Raw genomic sequence first — 21,956 nt, forward strand, 5'->3', positions numbered from 1 at the left:
GGAACACCCACACGCCCACTGCAGTTACTAACTGTCCCCTCAAGAAGAGTTTGCGGTCGGCACAGAGTCGCTGAGCGAGAGGCATTCTTCTCCACCACGGTATGCAAGGGAAATTGGCTCCCTTCGAACTCGGTTCCAGCCCCAGGGCAGGTGGGAGGGCAAGACTGGCAAACCTCAGAGGATGCCTGGCATTGCTGAAGAAGCCCCAGGCAAAACGTCAGCTTAGGAGGATTCTGTGGAGAAGAGGGAGCCGACGGGATTCTCACCGTGCGTTCTCCTCCGATGCAACTGTAGGTCAAGCGCATTGCTGTGTCAACCACAGTGCACACCAAGGAATGGAAAGGGCAGGTTCGGTCATGCGAAATGTATGCGCGGGAGGGCATACTCGAGTCATGTGAGGGAATCTCAGAGTGTGGAAGGGGCCTCTAAAGCCATCAAGTCCAACCCCCTGCTCAATGCAGAAATCCACCTTAAAACATCCCTGACAGATGGTTGCCCAGCTGCCTCTTGAAGGCCTCTAGTGTGGGAGAGCCCACAACCTCCCTAGGTAACATGTTCCGTTGTCGTACTGCTCTAACAGTCCGGACGTTTTTCCTGATGTCCAGCTAGAATCTGGCTTCCTGTCACTTGAGCCCGTTATTCCGTGTCCTGCACTCTGGGAGGATCGAGAAGAGATCCTGGCCCTCCTCTGTGTGACAACCTTTTAAGTATTTGAGGAGTGCTCTCATGTCTCCCCTCCATCTTCTCTTCTCCAGGCTAAACATGCCCAGTTCTTTCAGTCTCTCTTCATAGGGCTTTGTTTCCAGACCCCTGATCATCCTGGTTGCCCTCCTCTGAACCCCCTCCAGCTTGTCTGCATCCTTCTTGAAGTGTGGTGCCCAGAACCAGGGCCGAATAGAGGGGAACCAGTACCTCGTGCGATTTGGAAGCTATACTTCTATTAAGGCCGCCCCATAGATCTCCAATGACTCTGGTCAGGCTGCATTTACTATAGCATGCCCAATAGCTCGCATCAAACAGAGCTAGTTCTGTTTCTTCTTTTCAATCTGCAATACACAAATCTGTCCGGATATCAGCTAGTCAGGCAGGAATGGTGAACTTCATACACAGAAGGCGATTCCAAGCCCAGGCGTGCCGACGGAAAAGTCAGTTGGCATCACAGGGCGATGAATCACCTGCCCGTTTGCACAGATGCGTCGCTACATAAAGCTGCATTACAAACACAAAGGCCTGCTGTACCGAGGGTTAACATGACTGCTGGCCTCCTAGCGCATTTGCTCATGCTTTAGGGTTGCGCATTCCATTAAGGGTAGGCAGACTTCTAGCTTGTCGGATCTAATTTATTTATTTTTTTACTAGAAAACCGAAATCAGGGCTGGCCAAAGACATTTTGCTGTCTGAGACAAAGACCAAGATTCCATGCACAAAAGCTTTCCTTCAAGACTGAACATCTTTCTTCAACACCGATAATGGGACACCTGAAGGCAGCAGGCTAATTTAGGGGGCACCAAGAAGAACATGTAGCACACAATTCTCCCCTCCAACACCTTGCTGCCGTATCTCATCATTTGCCGCCTGAGGCAAACAATCCCCTTTGCCTAATGGTAGAGCCGGGTTTGCCCTAAATCCATAAACTGATGCAAAAGACATGCACTTAATAGAATTCTGAGCCCAGGAATTTGCTTTGAGAACCAGAACTGAATGGAGCTCACAGTCCTTTCACAGCGCTCTTCATTTCAGCAATATTTTAGGATCTTTTTAGGATGTTTTAATAATGTATACTATGTTTTTAATTCAGTTTTATGTATTTTATACTTGTTGTTCCGTGACTCGATCCAAAAGGAGAGGCGGGTAAGAAATAGAAATAATAATAATAATAATAATAATAATAATAATAATAATAATAATTTAGACCAGGCAAGGAGGATGGGGGCAGGGAGGATGTTATTCCTATCGTTAAACAATCAAGAGTCGGAAATCCTTGCTGACCTTCACTGCCACAAGAGGTGGTGATGGCCACCAATTTGGATGGCTTTAAAAGGGAATTGGATAAATTCCTGGAGGAGAAGCCAATCAAGGGCTACTAGCCCTGATGGTTATGTAGGGTGACCCTATGAAAAGGAGGTCAGGGCTCCTGTATCTCTAACAGTGGCATAGAAAAGGGAATTTCAGCAGGTGTCATTTGTATATATGGAGAACCTGGTGAAATTCCCTCTTCATCACAACAGTTAAAGGTACAGGAGCTATACTAGAGTGAGCAGATTTAAAAGAGGGCAGCTTTAACTGTTGTGATGAAGAGGGAATTTCACCAGGTTCTCTATATATACAAATGACACCTGCTGAAATTCCCTTTTCTGTGCAACAAAAATACAGGAGCCCTGTCCTCCTTTTCGTATGGTCACCCTACTTAACTTTGCCTCTGGGCTATGCAATACAGGATCCCGGTCCTCCTTTTCATAGGGTCACCCTATTTAACTGTTGTGATGAAGAGGGAATTTCACCAGGTTCCCCATATATACAAATGACACCTGCTGAAATTTTCCTTTTCAATGCAACTGTTAAAGATACAGGAGCCCGGTCCTCCTTTCCTAGGGTCACCCTAGACTAGATGGACCCTTGGTCTGATCCAGCATGGAGGTTCTTATGTCCTGCAAATTGCCTGGAAATCTACAAGATGGTTCCCAGGCAATTCGCAGGCCCCAGAGGGGCATGGCCTCCGAGCTTCGTATGATATCATAGGGATCAGCTTCACAAGAATGCTAATGTAGCCGCCGCCCTGCTCATTCTGAGAAAGGTTAACCACAAACATTCAGAAGCCACAGCCTCCCAAGGGGATGAAAATACCTCCAACATGGTGGCCGACCTTCCAAAATATATATATATATATATATATATATATATATATATATATATATATATATTGTTCTGTGCTCGCAACCTTCCAAGAACACAATGCAGGTCGAGCCAGGCTGCTCAGTACACAAGAACAACAGGGCCAAGACAGAACAAGTGGAAGAGAAATGGTGAAGCATAGCCGGCTGAGAAAGAGGCAAGAATCGAGAAGTCCAGGATTCAAATTTCACCTTTCTAAAGAATTCCCAAGATGGCTCTGTAGATGGCTCTCTTAGCCCTTTATTTCATCTCATTCCTCTCAGACTCTGGGGCTACTAACATCTTATAGTCAGGGTGGGGAACCTCAGGACAGGGGGCCAAATCCTGCTCTAGGGTGGGGGTCCACAGATGGACACATTGCTTTCCCCCAATTCCAACCCCCTTGCCTCCGCCCACTGGTCATTGTCTGGCTTTTGTGCAGTTTTTTCCCCCATCCTGAAAAGCTGAAATGCTTCTCCTAAGGATTAGATACTGGCAGTAAGAGCTTTAAGCTACACTATGCGGCCACCACACTTCAAGAAGGATGCTGGAGAAGGTTCTATAATAATAAAAAGGATGCGTGTCCGTCCGTCAGCACCACAACTCAAAGACTGTGGGCTTGTTCAGACAACACTTCAGGCTCTGCGGTTAGCGAAACTGGTTCTCTGGGGTTTGCACTAACCACAAGCCGTGCTGTCGCACACAACACTTTAAGCCACGGTTACAGCTGCTAACCCTGCTGCAGACGGTCCGACTGTGGTTAGTGAGCCGGGTTTAGCAAAACGCATCGCACGAGACCCCTTAAACCCTGCTGCAGGGTTTAAGGGGTCTTTTGAAAACGCCCTGTGAAACCTAGGCACCTGAAAACTGCCATGCATACTAGGGGAGCCTAGGTGTGTGCACATCGGGGTTATTTTGTTTTTTAAACACATTAATTAATTTTAATGAATTTTAACATGCCCATGTGGTTTAAAGGCAGCAGTGACATGTTCAGCTCCTAGGGGTAGACTTCTCCAACTAGCGCACAGCTTTGCAGTCTGAAGCCAAGGAAGACTAGTAGGTTGAGGCACAGAGCTGTGGGGCAGCCCCCTTAAAGGGAACGGAATAGGGGAATCAGCAAGCTTCGCTTTAATCAGAGGGGGCAAACACAGCGTTAGACGGCTGTCTAACTTTGTTGGAGGGCTTCCCTTTCGCAAACAAAGCTGCTATTCCAACCCATGTGAAGTCAGATTAATAATAATAATAATAATAATAATAATAATAATAATAATATATTTCTTACCCGCCTCTCTGATTGGAACGAGGCGAGGAACAACAGCAATCATAAAATACTGATTAAAAACATAGTATACACTGTTAACAACATCCTAAAAGCATCCTAAAAGCATAGGATAGGCCAGCCGGAAGAGATCAATCTTGATAGCTTTCTTGAGTCATTAATAAAAATATTGAAGACTGCTTTTATTTAAGCCACGTGAGTGGAGAGGACAAGGCGCCTTCTGAAAACGCTGTTGTTTCAGGAAGCTTCCCGCTAGAGTTTTACAGAACTCCGTTTTATCAGAACTGTTTCTTTAAAAAAAAAACACCACAGTCATTCTTAATACGTTGTTTTTAATCTCTTATCCTATCTGTCGTTCACTGCTGTGAAATCTTTGGATGTGGAACAGTATATAAATATTGTAAATCAAATACATAAATGAAATAAATGAAACAACCAGGTTACGGGTGCAAGAAGAGTTCTGGAGGAAAGCTCATACCTTAAAGTAGAGGCTGTTGCGTTCTTCAGATACTATTACCAGGGTGGAAGGATAGAGGATCAGGAGTCGGTCATGCTGTTCCTGTTGAAGACCAAGGACAACTGAGCTTCACGCAGAACAATGACTGTAAATTCATAGAATCATAGAATAGTAGAGTTGGAAGGGGCCTATAAGGCCATCAAGTCCAACCCCCTACTCAAGGCAGGAATCCACCTTAAAGCAGCCCTGACAGGTGGCTGTCCAGATGCCTCTTGAAGGCCTCTAATGTGGATGAGCCCACGGCCTCCCTAAGTTATGGGTTCCATTGTCATACTGCTCTAACAATCAGGCCGTTTTTCCTGACATCCAGTCGGAATTGGGCTTCCTGTCACTTGAGACCGTTATTCCGTGTCCTGCACTCTGGGATGATGGAGAAGAGATCCTGGCCCTCCTCTGTGTGGCAACCTTTCAAGTATTTGAAGAGTGCTCTCATGTCTCCCCTCAATCTTCTCTTATCCAAATGAAGCAAAGAGATTTTGAGCAAAATCTTCTTACCTAACAGACCGCCCACACACCCACACACCCACACCAAATCAATAGGAGCGAATGTTAAATAAAGAGAAATAATATCCGAAATAAGAGACTGTGGCAAAGAATCTACACGTCGTTGTGAGGGCGCTTACATGCGCCCCCAGTGCGCCCCCACAACGACTGTGTAGACTGAGCAAGAAGAGACGGAGGAAGAGGCGGAGGAGGCTGCCGCCGCCGCCTCCCCGCCGGCCTCCTGCTGCCGGGCTAAGAGCCACCCAGGTCGTAGAGCTCGGCGGAAGCGGAAGCCGAGCTCTCCGACCCGGGTGGCTCTTAGCCCGGCAGCAGGAGGCCGGCGGGGAGGCGGCGGCGGACGGCAAGGATGCGGGCCGGTTCCCCAGCCGCCGCCGCCGCCGCCTCTTCCTCCGTCTCTTCTTGCTCGGTCTACACAGTTGTTGTGGGGGCCCACTGGGGGAGCATGTAAGCGCCCTCACAACGACGTGTAGATTCCCAGCGGGATGTGTGCTTTCCTGGTCCTACCTGGAAAGGCAGGTGTTGCAGCTTCACTTTGGAGACGCAAAGGATGTCCCCCAGAGATTCCCGCTGGGTGCCCCTCCACTCCTGCACGGGGGCATTCTGCACCGACCATCTCAGCTGTTCCCTCCCCACGGAGTTCTGCTTCTGGTCGTGCTAAAAAGGGAAATGCAAACTTAACGTTAACACAGGCACAGACGTCTGGAAGCCCACCATGATGCACTCAGGTCAATTCAGACCCTGCACTTAACACACACACCCTTTTTAAAACAGCCATGTGAAGCACGCAACTAACATTTCTCAGCACCCCCTCGTCCTGCCCCACAACTGCCATTCAATGCTTTACAACTGCTTCTACATCCCTGATTACCGTATCTCTTCGATTCTAAGACGAACTTTCCCCCCACCCCCATATGTTGTGTTGTTTATTCGTTCAGTCGCTTCCGACTCTTCGTGACTTCATGGACCAGCCCACGCCAGAGCTTTCTGTCGGCCGTTGCCACCCCTCGCTCCCCCAAGGTCAAGTCTGTCACCTCCAGAATATCCTCCATCCATCTTGCCCTTGGTCGGCCCCTCTTCCTTTTGCCTTCCACTTTCCCTAGCATCAGCCTCTTCTCCAGGGTATCCTGTCTTCTCATTATGTGGCCAAAGTACTTCAGTTTTGCCTTTAATACCATTCCCTCAAGTGAGCAGTCTGGCTTTATTTCCTGGAGTATGGACTGGTTTGATCTTCTTGCAGTCCAAGGCACTCTCAGCATTTTCCTCCAACACCACAGTTCAAAAGCATCTCTCTTCCTTCGCTCAGCCTTCCTTATGGTCCAGCTCTTGCAGCCATAGGTTACTACGGGGAGTACCATGGCTTTAACTATGCGGACCTTTGTTGTCAGTGTGGTGTCTCTGCTCTTAACTATTTTATCGAGATTTGTCATTGCTCTCCTCCCAAGAAGTAAACGTCTTCTGATTTCCTGGCTGCAGTCAGCGTCTGCAGTAATCTTTGCGCCCAGAAATACAAAGTCTGTCACTGCCTCCACGTTTTCTCCCTCTATTTGCCAGTTACCAATCAAGCTGGTTGCCATAATCTTGGTTTTTTTGAAGTTTAACTGCAACCCAGCTTTTGCACTTTCTTCTTTCACCTTCGTCATAAGGCTCCTCAGCTCCTCCTATATCTATATACATTTTCAGAGTATGTATATAGATACATACTCTGAAAATGTGCAGTTGTGCATTTTAATCACTTACATCACACCACCATCAGGAATAAAATGGTCTATGCTTCCACTACCCTGATGCCCTCATTGACCGCTGCTCTTCTCTGGGTGGTGGTTCCGTGTCCAACTGGGCTACGGGACACTAGACTTTGGCGCTGAACTCCAACTTTAACTATACCACTGCATGCCCAAATGCCCTGGCGGCTTACGGGCCATTTACAATGCTGAATGGAATCGCTGCTTGTAGAAGTTATTAGACAACACAGCACAGCCTCCAAACGGGTTATGCTTGTTTGTCTTTTGCCTGCCATACACCGAATTTTCGTCAAGGACAGAATGCCTTTCTCTTTATAAGTCAAAAGCAGCCGCCGAAGCTGAGCTGTCAGGAGCCAGACTGGAAAGTGTGATGTGTGAGAAACCCCCGTCAACTCGCTCTCTCTCTCCCTTCTCTGGCAAATATCTCTTGCTTCCTTGTCCCGGGCAGAATTACTCATGCCAAGGCCGGTTTTGCAGTGCGAGAGAGCCTTTCAGCTCAGGAATTCCCGGGCCTTGCTGACGAAAGGGCAAAACCCGCATCTCGCAGGTGCAGATACTGGGACGGCATCCAGTTTCACACCTGCTGGCTCTGCGTTTCCCACGCAAACGAACGCCTTTTTGTTTTAGGAAAAGATAATAATAAAAAAAACCTCGCACCTCTCTTTGACACCCCACCAGCACAGGAGCATTCCTGGAAAAGCAGGGAGCCGGGAGATCAAACGGGTGCAGAATAAGCCAGTTTGCCGCCAGTGCTCAAGACAGACATTTTAGCATTTTGTAACTTTAGCCTTTGGCTGCTTTTATTCTACAATTTCACCCAAGCACCGACTTTGTGCTTGGCACACAATTCAGCATCTCAACAAATTAATCTTGCATTTTAAAAAGTTTTTTTTAATTGGGGGGAAAAAAAATCAAGATTCTATAACAGCCCCCCTCTAGACTACAACTCCCATCAGCCACACCCAGCAAGACCAATGGTGAAGTCGTAGTCCAAAACATTTTTTTTTTCATCCTGGTTGTGCTTTTATATCACGTTTTTATACTGTTTGTTTTATACTTCGAATGGTTTTAATTTTTGTCAACCGCCCAGGGAGCTTCAGCTATTGGGCGGCATAAAAATGCAATAAATAAATAAATAAATCCGGAAGGCCCCATGTTCAAGATGGCTGTTCTACAGCCCATGTGAAATGCGATTCAAGGTAGACAAAAAGAAGTCCGTCCTCCCACAGTTATGGGATTCACTTCCACAAGACGTGGTGATGTCCACCAATTTGGATGGCTTTAAAAGGGGTGTGTGGACAAATTAATGGAGGTGATGGCTATCAATGGCTACTAGCCCTGATGGTGATATGGTACCTCCAGCATCAGAGGCAGTACACTGGGGAACACGAACCGGAAAGTGCTGTTGCACGCATATCCTGCTTGTGGGTAGCTGGTTGACCACTGGGTGAGCACAGTGCTGGGGAACGCTGATGGGCAGCGGGAAAGGAATCGTAATATAAACATGCATTTCTATTGCACCAATTCACCCTCTGCCGATATCAAGGAGACCTCCAAAGCAGACGCTCACCTGAGTCAAGAAGGGGAAATCGAGGCTCCCTCCATTTAAACGGATTTGCTTCTCTAAGTGGTAGAGCCAGCGTTTCAACTCCGACCTGTCAGGGCAGTAGACTACCAGAGGGTTCAGCAAGGGACCTGGAAAGGCGAAAGGTAGAGGGACATTTTGACAGTTTTCAAAGACTGAATAACATTGCTGGCAGAATGGATATTTGCTCTAACAGAACTGTTTTTTGGGGGGCGCAGGCTAGGTGTGACGCTCAGTGCCTCAAAGCTGAGCTACTACACTCATGAATTACATAGAATCATAGAATCATAAATAGAGTTGGAAGGGGCCTATAAGGCCATCAAGTCCAACCCCCTGCTCAAGGCAGGACTCCACCCTAAAGCATCCCTGTGAGAGGGTTGTCCAGCTGCCTCTTGAAGGCCTCTAGTGTGGGAGAGCCCACAACCTCCCTAGGTAACTGGTTCCGTTGTCGCACTGCTCTAACAGTCAGGAAGTTTTTCCTGATGTCCAGCTGGAATCTGGCTTCCTGTAACTGAAGTCTGTCCTGGCCTGCAGCTCTATAGTTGGCGGAATTATATGATTCAGTGCTCCCTGCACGTAGAAAACCAGCACACCAGGGGAGACTACGACCTTCCTCCACAATGTGTTCATTTTGTATATGTAAGGTGGTGGGGGGGTATTTTTAAAGGAAGGGGTGCATTCAAAAATCCAGCCTGCCTGTGGTGATACAGTTCAGGAAGGCCTCAACGGTGTGATTTTGCAGCAGGGGTGGGCCAGCCTGAACCGGGGGGGAATCCGCACGTCGTTCTCAGGGCGCTTCCATCCGCCCCCAGTGCACCCCGAAAACGATCGTGTAACTTGCCTGTAAAAGAGACGAGGAAGAAGCGTCTTTGCCGGCGGCGGCAGCAGCGCTGCCACCCAACTCCCTCCTCGCCGGCTGGCTCGGAGAGCTCAACAGAAGAAGGCGGGGTGGAGAGCGGAAGAAGCTCTCCACCCCGCCTTCTTCCCCCGAGCTCTCCATCCCAGCCGGCGAGGAGGTCTGTGGGTGGCGGCGGCGGCGGCAAGGACGCCTCTTCCTCGGCTCTTCCAAAGGCAAGTTACACGATCGCTTTCACGTCGCACTGGGGTCACTTAGAAGCGGTCTCGGTACGACATGCGGATTCCCCCCCGATCACCGTATTTAAGACTGTAAGTTTCTCAGGGCAGGAAGACATTGTTTTATTGTTGTCGATGGTGCTATACAAAACCAAGAATATTCTTTGTGGGCTGGTAAAGAGCTTCCTCCTGGGCAGGTTGTCCAAACAACCTGTGTTTTTATTTACATTCTCTGTCGCTTGTAGCTTGGCTTACTTGCTAGAGACAACTAAAACTTATCTGCTCTGTAATCTGTGGCATACAGTGGAGGAGGTTGCCTTTAGCAAGCAAGCTAAGACACATGCAGCACAAAAAGTCGAAGCATCAACAGGGTGACTGCGTAATTTGGGGGTGGGGGTTAAGGAGGGTGTTCCTTCCCAAACACAAACATTATTTGCAAGTGGGACCTGCAACAAAATGTTAAGGTGTAAAATGCTCTTGTTCAGGGTTCCAGGTGAACCTATTTATACACTTTCCTAAGTATGTGCACTTTTGCAAGCGATGTCTCCTAATAGAACGCAGTTTTGTGCACACTTTCTCCCATCATAGGCAATAATTGCGCATGTTTTTCGACTTGCAAATTGCGTCGCAAATCTGGGAAAGTGCAAACATCTCCATTCCGGTTCAGGAAGCACACATTTCGTTCAGAGCTGTATCACACCAGGGTTATACTGTGCACTCACTACAAATTGCATGCAAAGGACTCTGAAGTTTTCCATCTTATAATCTGCATTGACTGTGAAGCACTCCCAGGCATCCTGTTTTAATTGTGCTATAAAGGGAAAAGAATCGAGGTATTTTGCTAGTAGTTTTGGAGTGAATCATTTGTCGTTTTCCAAGCGGCCACTGGGGGGCGCAGGAGCAGGATTTGATACTTTTAAGCTAAAAATTAAACAAATGCTTACATCTGCATAAGTTTTAAAGACATCAAAATTGGCACAGTAATATATATGAAGGAGAGCTTTAAGCATACCAAATTTGAATCGGATTGGGACATCCGTTGATTTTTTAATGATTTTTTTTTACATTTCCCCCCTTAAACCCATTCCTGGTATGCAAGGGAGCTTAGGAGCACTGCCGCCCGGGGTGTGATATAGCTAGCAATAAGGACAACGACAGCTCTATATGGTTCGGGTCCAGGTTATTTGAAAGACCGTATTCTCCCTTATGAGCCTGCCCGTGCTTTGAGATCTTCTGGAGAAGCCCTTCTTTCAGTCCCACCTTCTTCACAGGCACGCTTGGTGGGAACATGGGAGAGGGCCTTCTCGGTGGCTGCTCCGGTGCTCTGGAACTCTCTTCCCGGGGAAGCTAGGCTGGCTCCCTCCTTGATGGGCTTTCGGAAGCAGGCTAAAACTTTTTTGTTCCAGCAGGCCTTTGGAGAATAATCCGGCCCTCCATCTATGTTAATGTCTTATAATTTTGTTGTGTATTTTTTAAATTGTTTATGGTTATGTTTCCCTCCCCCCATGTATATTTTAAACTTTGTAAGGCCGCCTTGAGGCCCAGCATTGGGCAAAAGGCGGGATACAAATAATAATAATAATAATAATAATAATAATAATAAACGCTGTAGGGGATAATTCGAGGGAAACCGGTACGTGTGAACCGGCCGAATTTCTCACTCCCCCACCCCTGTCCCCTAGTTGCGAATCAAACCCCCGTGATGCCTTTCCGTTAGGTCTGGAGTACCTTGATTAAATTTTATTTTGTATTCATTTTTTAAAAAAAATATATATTATTATGTTTATATCCTGTCTTTTTTTTTTCCTTTTGGAAGGAACCGAAGGGGAGCTTTCCCGGTCCTCCTTGTCTTCATTTTTATCCTCACAACAACAATCCTGTGAGGCGGGTCAGGCTGAGAGAGAGAGGCTGGCCTCAAGTTACTCAGTGGGCTTCATGGCTGAGTGGATCTCCCAAGACCCAGTCCAACACCCGCAGCACACTGGTCGCGCTCAGCTCTTTGCAATGAGCCTGGGAATTCCTGCATGCAAAGTCCTCCTCTTGACCTTCCATCCCCTTCTGCTCTATGGTTCCATGCCCCTTTCAGCACGCTCTCTCTCCGAAGGGCAAAACCAGCTCCATCCGCCTGTCGGCTCCTGTCTTTCCAGCCGTCTCAGCTTACCCCGGCCTCTCACACACCCTTGCCCAGTCAGTACGATAAACACTAGAGAGCTATCAGCCACCCACTTCCAGTCAATGGGATCTGACCTATGCTAAACAATCAATCATTCATTGCCCCACCCTTTATTAAAACAAATATCAGACACGCTTTGAGAACGGCCTCAACGGTGGCTGTTGGAGCACTAAGATAAGAGAACCGTCATAACAAATCATTATCAGCAGAGCGAGTACTTTGGCCTCCTGGGATGTATCCCGCTGAACACAAACACTGATTAATGCGGCTTTGCAACGTTGCCAAGAATCGGGGGCAGGAGGGGGGAGAAATACAATTTATTTCACATTGTGCCCACCGGGGAACTGAGGCAGAACAAGGCTGCGTTCTCCCAATGCCTCCCTTTGCAAGGCAATATAAACTCCCCATTAGAAAGATACAGAAGTGGCAGTATGTGCAACGAAGTGTTGCAGTGTGGCATGGTCCTGTTCCAGGTTCCAGCCAGCCAGTCACTCATGCCCTTTTACATGATATTCCATTCCATTCATCCCATCCACACAGACACACACACACACAAAGAGAGAACAATAAATCAGCATTCTGTAGCTACTGAACATTCTCAGTCCTCATTGAGCTTTTGTGGGGGGGGGGGTTGCCCTCATATTTCCCCCCACACATATTTTACAAACTATGGGATTCCTCCAAGTAAGCCTATACCTCCCTTTCGTTTCTCAATAGTCCCTGTTTTGGCTACATAGCTGCCATAACTCAGCACCTGAATTTGCTATTAGTACGTCGTTGTTGTTCTATCCCGACTTTTCCCTTCTTGCAACCGACCCAAGGCGGCTTACCTAATCCTCTCCCTCTCCCTCTTATCCTCACAACAGCCCTGTGAGGTAGGCTAGGCAGAGTCACTGACTGGCCCAAATCCCCCAGTGAGCTTCATGGGACCAGAACCCAGGTTTTCTCAGTCCAAATCCAACACTGTGCCATACTGGCTCTATATAATATATTATTATTTTTTGTGCACATACAACTCTCCTTCTGGCAGGAACCAGGTTCAGGTCATAAGAACATAAGAACATCAGAGGAGCCCTGCTGGATCAGACCAGGGGTCCATCTAGTCCAGCACTCTGTTCACACAGTGGCCAACCAGCCGTTGGCCATGGATGAACAAGCAGGACATGGTGCAACAGCACCCTCCCACCCATGTTCCCCAGCAACTGGGGCACACAGGCTTATTGCCTCGAATACTGGAGATAGCACACAACCATCAGGGCTAGAAGCCATGGATAGCCTTCGCCCCCAGGGATTTATCTAATCCCCTTTTGAAGCCATCCAAATTGGTGGCCATCACCACAACCTGCGGCAGTGAATTCCATAATTTAATCATGCGCTGTGTGAAGAAGTCCTTCCTTTTATTTGTCCTGGATCTCCCAACAATCAGTTTCATGGATGACCCCGGGTTCTAGTATTTTAAGAGAGGTCCCCTCTGTATGATCTCAGGTCAACCTCTCTCTCTCTCTCTCTCTCTCTTTCTCTCTCCAATTTCACAGGGCTGCTGTGATGACAAAAGTGTGTGTGTGAAAGAGAGAGAGAGGGAGAGGGAGAGGGAGAGGAGAGGGAGAGGGAGATAGAGAGAGAGAGAGGCTTCCTAAAAACCTAAATAATAATAGCTCTGAGTACTTCTGCTTAACATTTCCCTGCCTTTCTCAGTGCACATAGACAAGCCGACTTTTATTTTCTCATTCCATCTAAAACATGTAAACAAATCTATTTATAGGGATACAAGGCCACCCTGATCATTAACAAACACAGCGCCCCCACTATCACGGTTAGCGTGACCCATGCTAGTGTTAAGGAGATCTTCCCTCCAAGCAAAGTGGCAAGCATTAGCCCCGGCACCTCTTTTCTTTAGGAATTCAACACACCTCCCTCCCTCGACAGCTTCAGTTTCTGTTGAAGCTTTCAAGCCCAACTTGCCCTCCAGGTGTGTTGGACTATCATTCCATCATCAAGCCAGATATCTGGAGGGCACCTTACAATTCTATTTATTGTTTATTTATTTATTATTGCATTTATATCCCGCCTTTTTTCCTGCAAGGAACCCATGGCGGCATGCGTAATCCTCCTCCTCTCCAGTTTATCCTCACAACAACAACCCTGTGAGGTGGGTCGGGCTGAGGGTCCGTGGCTGGCCCAAAGTCACCCCGTGGGTTTCCATGGCCGAATGGGGACTAGATGGGATTGCACTCACCTTGAAGGAGCAGGTTCGTAGCTTGGGGGTTCTTTTAGACCCATCATTGTCACTTGAGGCTCAGGTGACCTCAGTGGCACGGAGTGCCTTCTACAAACTCCGGTTGGTGGCCCAGCTACGCCCCTATCTGGGCAGGGATAACCTGGCTTCAGTTGTCCATGCTCTGGTAACCTCCAAGTTAGATTACTGCAATGCGCTCTACGTAGGGCTGCCTTTGAAGAGGGTTCGGAAGCTGCAGCTTGTGCAAAATGCAGCGGCCAGATTGATTTCGGGAACCAGAAGGTTCGACCATATAACACCTGCTCTGGTCCGCTTGCACTGGCTGCCTGTATGTTTCCGAGCCCAATTCAAGGTGCTGGTTTTGACCTATAAAGCCTCACACGGCTTGGGACCACAATGCCTGACGGAACGCCTCCCTCGCCATGAATATACCCGGTCACTACGTTCAACATCTAAGATCCTCCTCCGGGTGCCTACTCCGAGAAAGGCTCGGAGTGTGGCAATGAGGGACAGGGCCTTTTCAGTGGTGGCCCCCAGACTATGGAACGATCTCCCTGACGAGGCTCGCCTGGCACCAACGCTGCTATCTTTCCGGCGTCAGGTTAAGACTTTCCTCTTTGCCCAGGCATATGGCGGCACATCTTAATCACCCACATGTTTAGTTTTTTAACGGTTCTTAATGCTTTATGTGTGTATGTTCTGTGTTTTAGAGTTTAAAATTTTGTATACTCGTTTTTATCTCAATTTTAGAATTTCTGTAAACCGCCCAGAGAGCCCTGGCTATGGGGGCGGTATATAAGTGTAATAAATAAATAAATAAATAAATAGATAGAACCCAGAACCCGACACTTTAGCCACTACGCCACACTGGCTCTACGATGGCACGCAACTTGCTGGCTCTAGGTTTTTGAGGGCCCTCCTTCATGGAGTCGACTTTCTCGCCACCATGGTCACTGGCTGCTCTTCCTTGCTTGCTTGAGAGGCAGAGAGGCAGTGAGCGAGGAGGACCTGGCATCTATTTACTCCTCCTTCTCACCATCACTGTTGTCTGGGCCAGAGCGAGAGGCAGGTGAACAAGCAGCTTGCAATGGTTTAAGGGAGGAGAAACTCCAGCAAGTGTTGTTGGTGGGCCCCTCCTGAGGTGTGGGCCCTCGGCGGGTGCCTGTTCATGCTGCCCCTTGACACCCGCTCTAAACCTCCTGCCGAAACTGTGGACCTGAGCTAGGCTGACCCTATGAAAAGGAGGACAGGGCTCCTGTATCTTTAACAGTTGCATTGAAAAGGGAATTTCAGCAGGGGTCATTTGTATATATGGAGAACCTGGTGAAATTCCCTCTTCATCCCAACAGTTAAAGCTGCCCTCTTTTAAATCTGGTCACAGTATAGCTGCAGTGTAGCTCCTGCAGCTTTAACTGTGGTGATGAAGCAGTCATTTCACCAGGTGCAACATGCATACAAATGACACCTGCTGAAATTCCTTTTTCTATGCAACTGTTAAAGGTACAGGAGCCTTGTCCTCCTTTTCACAGGGTCACCCTACCTGAGCTCACCCCATCACCAAATCTGTCCCTGGGCACGAAAGGCTTTCACTTCTCTCTCACCCATGGGAGAACCTCGTCTCGTCCCGCACCCAAATTAAAAACAATCATGGAGAGAATCTACTCCTGGACACTGAGTCCTTGTCAGGGCTTTGGCAGGAGCTGGGAGCAGAGAGAGAATGTGCCATGTTAACCGAGGGACTTCTAAGTCACTAGGGGGGATCTACACTACTGCTTTAAAGCGCTTTATAACAGTTTTGACAACTGTTGGGGCCCAGGACAAACTGCATATACAGGTTTCAAAACGTTTTCAAAGCGCTTTAAAAGCAGTAGTGTAGATCCCCCCCAGTCAGCCGCTTCACCAGATTCTGAAACGTCCCGGTTTGCAAACTCTGTACAGTCTGAGGTTTTTGCAGACGCTGTTATAATAAGCAGTTCTTGGGCTCGTGAAGAGGGCATGAACTTTTCCCCTCTGCAATCTAAAAAATCGCAAGGCAACCTCTTCCCCTTCAGGGCAATTCCATTTGAAAAGAACGGGGTTGGTTTTTTTTAGAGAGAGAGAAACATTTCATTTTTCACTCGCCTCCAGGCAGGTTGGGAGACCAGTAGTAGAATGGCCAGATATCAAGGCATGACGCAACCTTTCAGGGTGGGGCGACGTTGCTGTTTTAACCCTCTTCTCGGAGTTTCCAAGAGAAGGAGCAAAATCTCAAGGCGAAGAGCCAGAATCAAGGAAATTTTCGTCTTGGCTCCCCGAAGTCTATTAAACACTGTCCTATCCAAATTTGTACCACTAGGCCATGCCCGTAGCATACCAAGCTCCGCCCCCGAGCTGTCAAGCACCGCCCACCAGCTCCCAGACTCCACCCCTGAACCCTAACCAATAGAGTAGCACATTTTCAAAAGAGCTCCGAACCCACCAACCAGATGGCCCCCACTTCCAGAATTGCCAGCTTTTCCAACTGGCTCCCATAACTGTGACTTTAACAACGGTGTGACTTGTAGCAATAATCAGGCAATCACATTTATCTCCATCTCCCGTTCATAACAGTGGAAGATGTGGGGATAAACCAGGAATCCTTGTGTTAGCAGAAGTGGCTGAATAAGACTGAATCCCGGAAGTGAAGGGCTTGACAAGCTGTACTAAGTATCATAAACAAATATACTTTGGGCTGCTTAGCCCGGGGCCTAAGACAGCAGAGTGAATCAGGCCAGGCTTCTAACAGATCGAAACCACTACTACTACAAGAACAAAACATACTGAACATGCTAGTCTTTTTATACACACACATGCACAAACACACACAGAGAGGAGGCTATAAAGGAAACTTATTTACTTCACCTATTTGCTAGGCAACATTCCCTTCCCTTTGTGTTTATACCCAAGGTTTCCTGATACTTCCAGAGCTGTTAATTAAATATGCACCCAGAACGACTCTTGCCATTGTAACTATTTATGTTTTGGTATGATCCCTTGCCATTGCTATCCTAATGCCTTGACAGGCAAGTAAGGGTGGGAATACTACACAAGAGTGTCCGTGTTTTCATCTATGAAATGACGGGAGGGTCTATTTTGCTCTTGCACAGCTCCTGTTCATTGCAGTACGGCTCAGCGGAGGATGGTGTTCCTCAACTAGCCTCTGGGCAGGGCCACCTCTGCATCCCTCCCAAAGTGAGAACCACGCACTACACCACGCGTGGGAAACGTGCGGTTCTACAAATGTTATTGGACTGCAACTCCCATGAGCCCTAGGCAACACAGCCAATAGTGATGAATGCTGGGTGTTTGCAGTCCAACAACATAGAATCATAGAATAGCAGAGTTGGAAGGGGCCTACAAGGCCATTGAGTCCAACCCCCCGCTCAATGCAGGAATCCACCCTAAAGCATCCCTGACAGATGGTTGTCCAGCTGCCTCTTGAAGGCCTCTAAGCGTGGGAGAGCCCACAACCTCCCTAGGTAACTGATTCCATTGTCGTACTGCTCTAACAGTCAGGAAGTTTTTCCTGATGTCCATCTGGAATCTGGCTTCCTGCAACTTGAGCCCACTATTCCGGGTCCTGCACTCTGGGATGATCAATCAATCAAACTCCATTCCACACCTTCCTTCTCTCTCTGTCTGTCTGTCTGTCTGTCTCTCTCTCTCTGTCTCTCTCTCTCTCCCCCCTCCCCTTTGTTCTGAGTCATGATGCTTTGCAGAAGCCCTTCCTGTGAGAGCAATCTGTCTGCTCCGAGGCTCCGAGGGCTTAGTCATTCCAGATTTATAGCAATTGCTCCTCAGCCACCGAGGACGAACTTTTAGAAGGCATGAGGTAGTCAGAAAGAGCAAGCTGATAAAGATTGTGGACTCAGACAAACCCCAGCAAATGAGCTGGCTTACGCTGTCTGCCTACGTGCTTCAATCCTACAGAGACTAGCCAGGTTACCTACTTTACTGAGGGCAATCCTCTATTGGAAGAACTGTCAGAGGACAGTCTTCTGTTTGAAAGTGCCTTCTATTCGAAGGGCTGTCCAGTCCAAGTCCAAGTTAAAGATTAAGAAACTTCAGGCTTAGAGGATGGCAGCAAGGGAGTGGGCCTTCCCGGTGGTGTCCCCCATCCCACTTGTGAAAGCTGTCCCCAATGAGCTCTGCCTGGTGCCAACATTATCATCTTTTCAGAACCAGATTAAGACTTTCCTCTACTCCCAGGCACTTTGTGGCATATGATGGTGTTTTATCGGGTATCCTGTTATTTTACTGTTCGTTGTTTTCAGCGGTTTCAAATTGTTTCCCCCAAAAAATTACGTTATACATTTTGTATTATGTTGTGGCTGCAAAACACGCAAATGCTCTTTTGGGCTGCATTAATAGAAGTAGAGCTTCCAAATAACGCGAGGTACTGGTTCCTCTCTATTCGGCCCTTGAGTATTGCATCCAGTTCTGGGCATCACACTTCAAGAAGGATGCAGTCAAGCTGGAGCGTGTTCAGAGGAGGGCAACCAGGATGATCAGGGGTCTGGAAACAAAGCCCTATGAAGAGAGACTGAAAGAACTGGGCATGTTTAGCCTGGAGAAGAGAAGATTGAGGGGAGACATGATAGCACTCTTCAAGTACTTCAAAGGTGGTCACACAGAGGAAGGCCAGGATCTCTTCTTGATCCTCCCAGAGTGCAGGACACGGAATAACGGGCTCAAGTTAAAGGAAGCCAGATTCCGGCTGGACATCAGGAAAAACTTCCTGTTAGAGCAGTACGACAATGGAACCAGTTACCTAGGGGAGTTGTGGGCTCTCCCATACTAGAAGAATTCAAGAGGCATCTGTACAGACATCTTTCAGGGATGCTTTAAGATGGATTCCTGCACTGAGCAGGGGGTTGGACTCGATGGCCTTATAGGCCCCTTCCAACTCTACTATTCTATGATTCTATGGATTTTAATTTTTGTGAACCATCCAGGGAGGTTTGGCTTTGGGGTGGTATTGAAATGAAATGAAATGAAGGAACAGCAGGGGCCCTGAGACCGGAGCGAGAGGCAGGTGAACAAGCAGGTTGCCATGGTGAAGAGGAGGGCCGCTCTTGTCAACCGGCCCCTGCTGAGATGTGGACCCTCGGCAGGCGCCCCACCATGCCTACCCGTGGCGCCGGCCCTGTTACCACACATAGGCCTAAACTGTGCTGGATTACTGGATTCCATGGAGGGAAATAATCTGAAATCAACCTATATGCACTGGGTTTTACACATGCAGGCCACATCCTTACGTTACAACCTCTTGAAGATGTCAGAACCAGAATGTCGGTGGCTGGGGGAAGCAGGCCATTTTAACCCAAGCATCTGGGCCGTGAGGTATTGTCTGATCCAGCCCAGATGAGTAAAGGAACACAGAAATCACCCTCACCTGTAATTTGGAAGGCATGAACCTCCTGTTGGGCTTCCTTAGGGCTTTCGAGTTCATTCAGCTGGAGTTCTCTCAACGGGAGCAAACCCTGTGGAAGCAGAATGTGACGGTCAAGCTCATTTCCTTTGACCGGCCTCGCTTTTTAAATCTGGAAGACTCTCCCGACGATGCACTCCTCCTTGGGACCACGAAGGAAGCATTTCTCAAAAGGACAAGCGAGAATGGCAACAAGGCAGAGGGCCTTCTCAGTGGTGGCCCCCCAATTATGGAATGATCTCCCCAACGAGGCCCACCGGGCGCCAACATTGTTATCTTTTCAGCACCAGGTTAAGACTTTTCTCTTCTCCCAGGCAGTTAACAACATATGCGGAGTTGTTTTTTAACTGACCCCAGAATTGTTTTAAATGGATATTGCTGTTTTTATGCTTTTGATGGTTTTAAATGTCTGAACGTCTGTTTTTAATGTTCACTGTTTTTAACTTTTGTAAACCACCCAGAGAGCTTCGGTATATAAATGTAATAAAATAAATAAATAAATAACGGACTACCAGCCCGAAATGAAGCCAGGCCTGGTAGGGGAGAGTCTTTTTTTTCTACGATGCTTTGGAGGACCATGACTCAGGCAGTGCTGAGTCAAGGGTGGTGCAAGGTAAAAACTTAACCCTTGAAAGCCCCCTAAAAAGGGGGCAGAGGCTTTGAGACGCAAAAACGTTCCTTCACTTGGCTTGGGCCACCGGGTGATTCACAAGCACGAGACGACAACGCAATTGCCTTGAACGACCTCAGGGGAAAATACATCATTTTTTCCACGCCTCTCAGGAGGAACTCACAAGTGGCTTGTTTGGATCAGGGGGGCATTGAGTTTGATCAGACAGCAAAGAAAGTCCTGCACTGAGCAAGGGGTTGGACTCGATGGCCTTATAGGCCCCTTCAACTCTACTATTCTATGATTCTATGAGTTTAGGAAGTAACTCCATTGTTTTCCCCTGGGAGGTGGGGGGCTCCCTTCTTGGTTTTCCGGCAGCCTGCTCCATCATCGAGCTGGGAGTGTAAGCCTGGGACATGAATTGCACAATCACCGGCTCCCATGTGGCTTAAATAAGCCACAGTCGGTCGCTGGGCTCCCAGGTCTTCATTCCTGATGCGGCCCCGACTCACTGTTAGAGCAGTACGACAATGGAACCCATGACCTAGGGAGGTGGTGGGCTCTCCCACACTAGTGGCCTTCAAGAGGCAGCTGGACAGCCATCTGTCAGGGATGCTTTAGGGTGGATTCCTGCATTGAGCAGGGGGTTGGACTCGATGGCCTTAGAGGCCCCTTCCAACTCTACTATTCTGTGATACAGGAAAAGCTTCCTGACTGTTAGAGCAGTACAACAATGGAACCAATGACTTAGGGAGGTCGTGGACTCTCCCATACTTGAGGCCTTCAAGAGGCAACTGGTCAGCCCTCTGCTAGGAATGCTTTATGGAGGATTCCTGCATTGAGCAGGGGGTTGGACTCGATGGCCTTAGAGGCCCCTTCCAACTCTACTATTCTATGATTCAGGAAAAGCTTCCCGACTGTTAGAGCAGTACGACAATGGAACCCATGACCTAGGGAGGTGGTGGGCTCTCCCACACTAGTGGCCTTCAAGAGGCAGCTGGACAGCCATCTGCTTTAGGGTGGATTCCTGCACTGAGCAGGGGGTTGGACTTGATGGCCTGATAGGACCCTTCCTACTCTACTATTCTATGGTTCTATGACTCTAAATCCAGCAAGTTTAGGAGCAAATATGAGCTCAGACACAGGTATGATGGAAAAGGAGGAGAAATAAACTGAGCAGCACAGATCACGTCAAGGATGTGGACCCTAAACAAAGCCCTCAGCTACGGTTAGCAACCTTTTTTTTCCTTTTTGCTTCCCATGTGGTGAAGCAGACAGGGCAGTGGGCTGGGTTCGAAAACAAGCCCAGGCCAGAAAGCTCCTGAAAGAACCATCAACAGCCTGAGAAGGCTGATGGGGCGGCCCCTTCCCTGGGGCTCTTGAGGGAAAGGCAGAAGAGAAGCCCAGCTCATGGTGGGGCAGGGGAACACCTTCACTTGGCCTGAGAGAATTATATTCTCGTGTTTGCTTGGGTTTGGGGTAGGTGGTTAACATCTGTTTGTCGGTTGGCTTCAGCATTATTATTATTATTGTTTTAAAAAAAGCAAACCGCTTTGAGTGACTTAGCAGAAAAGCGGTATAGAAATGTATTGAATAAAATAAATAAATAAATAAATAAATAAATAAATAAATAAATAAATAAATAAATATTCCTGCTCAGCCAGGAAGATCAGGGCGGCTTCAAGCCTATCACCTCAACCTCCCTCGCAGGGTTGTTGTGAGAATAAAACATGTGCCACCTTGAGCTTCTTGGAGGGTGGGACAGAAAGATGACCAACACAGGACCTGCAGAGGGAGAATTTGAAAGATATTGGATAATATAAAGCGTAGGACGCTGCCTAATACTAAGTCAGACCTTTGGTCCGTCTAACTCAGTAGTGTCCATTCGAGCCTTCCCCAACCTGGCACCCTCCAGA

General features: G+C 48.0%; 1 protein-coding gene across 1 annotated transcript in view; it reads right to left on the minus strand.

Moving 5' to 3' along the window:
* PLEKHN1 (pleckstrin homology domain containing N1) overlaps positions 1–21,956 on the minus strand; it is a 69,011-nt gene that overhangs the window by 14,458 nt on the left and 32,597 nt on the right. Inside the window, exons 5-8 of the mRNA XM_063145455.1 lie at positions 19,395–19,482; positions 8,484–8,608; positions 5,676–5,825; positions 4,629–4,709 (exon numbers count right to left, since the gene is read on the minus strand). Coding sequence (XP_063001525.1) covers positions 4,629–4,709; positions 5,676–5,825; positions 8,484–8,608; positions 19,395–19,482 — 444 coding nt within the window. The remainder of the gene's footprint in view (positions 1–4,628; positions 4,710–5,675; positions 5,826–8,483; positions 8,609–19,394; positions 19,483–21,956) is intronic.

Source organism: Elgaria multicarinata, chromosome 20 (genome assembly GCF_023053635.1).
Source record: "Elgaria multicarinata webbii isolate HBS135686 ecotype San Diego chromosome 20, rElgMul1.1.pri, whole genome shotgun sequence".
Lineage (NCBI taxonomy): Eukaryota > Metazoa > Chordata > Lepidosauria > Squamata > Anguidae > Elgaria > Elgaria multicarinata.